General features: G+C 36.0%; 1 protein-coding gene across 1 annotated transcript in view; it reads left to right on the top strand.

Annotated features, from left to right (window-relative positions):
- Positions 1–911, top strand: part of EML5 (EMAP like 5) — a 197,868-nt gene that overhangs the window by 139,576 nt on the left and 57,381 nt on the right. The window contains exon 23 of the mRNA XM_007957415.1: positions 113–300. Coding sequence (XP_007955606.1) covers positions 113–300 — 188 coding nt within the window. The remainder of the gene's footprint in view (positions 1–112; positions 301–911) is intronic.

Raw genomic sequence — 911 nt, 5'->3', positions numbered from 1 at the left:
AAAAAAAAAAAAATTCTGCATAAAATATTAAGACTCAAGTAACCCTAGTTGCAGAATGTAAAAAATTATTTCCTGAGGTATCAAATATCAAGCAAATATGTTCCTGTTATAGGTTCTGGAAAATACCTAGCTGTAGCATCCCATGACAGCTTTATAGACATATACAATGTAATGAGTAGTAAACGCGTAGGAATATGCAAAGGCGCTGCCAGTTACATAACCCACATCGACTGGGATATTAGAGGTAAGAACAACTTAATATTTAATAAGTTTTCATTTGATATTTTAGACATACAGAAAGTGATTCAGAAACATTGTAAAAAAGAGATATATAATTCTCAAAATTATTTTTTAGTGTTTGATATCTAAAGGATGAACACTATAGAGTTTAGACTTCTCAATACTTCACCTAATGTTATTCAAATGATAGTACAGCAAATGATGACAGTACTGTGATAAAATTCTTTAGTTTGTAAAGCAATTGAAATATTGCACAAAAGTAACTTTCAATGATGATAATGTCCTGGGTACTGTCACATAAATTTGATGTAAATAGTTAACTTCAAACCTGGAAAGTAAGAAATATTAATGAGGATTTTGAAGTCATCTTCCCATTGTTTGGTATTGTTCTGGTTACCTAGCGCCACTCTGACAAGAATATACCACCAGTGGGATGGCTTTAACAAACAGGAGTTTATTCTCGTACAGTTTGGAGGCTTTAAGTGCAAGTTCAAAGTGCCAGGCTCTGTGGGCTGGGTAACAGCCCCTCAGCCTTGGGCTTCAGCTCTTCATCCAGCTCCCTGCCCACTCAAGCTAGAGGCTTTTCTTCACTCAGACAGCTGCTGGCTGCTGAGGCTGCCAAGCCCAAGATTGACAAGTAAAATGGTACAGTCCCAATATTACCAAATCAC

Source organism: Orycteropus afer, unplaced genomic scaffold, assembly GCF_000298275.1.
Source record: "Orycteropus afer afer isolate SDZICR_OR568_19922 unplaced genomic scaffold, OryAfe1.0 scaffold00745, whole genome shotgun sequence".
Classification (NCBI taxonomy): domain Eukaryota; kingdom Metazoa; phylum Chordata; class Mammalia; order Tubulidentata; family Orycteropodidae; genus Orycteropus; species Orycteropus afer.
Note: the sequence above shows the minus strand (reverse complement) of the source record. Positions and strands in the feature narration are given on the sequence as shown.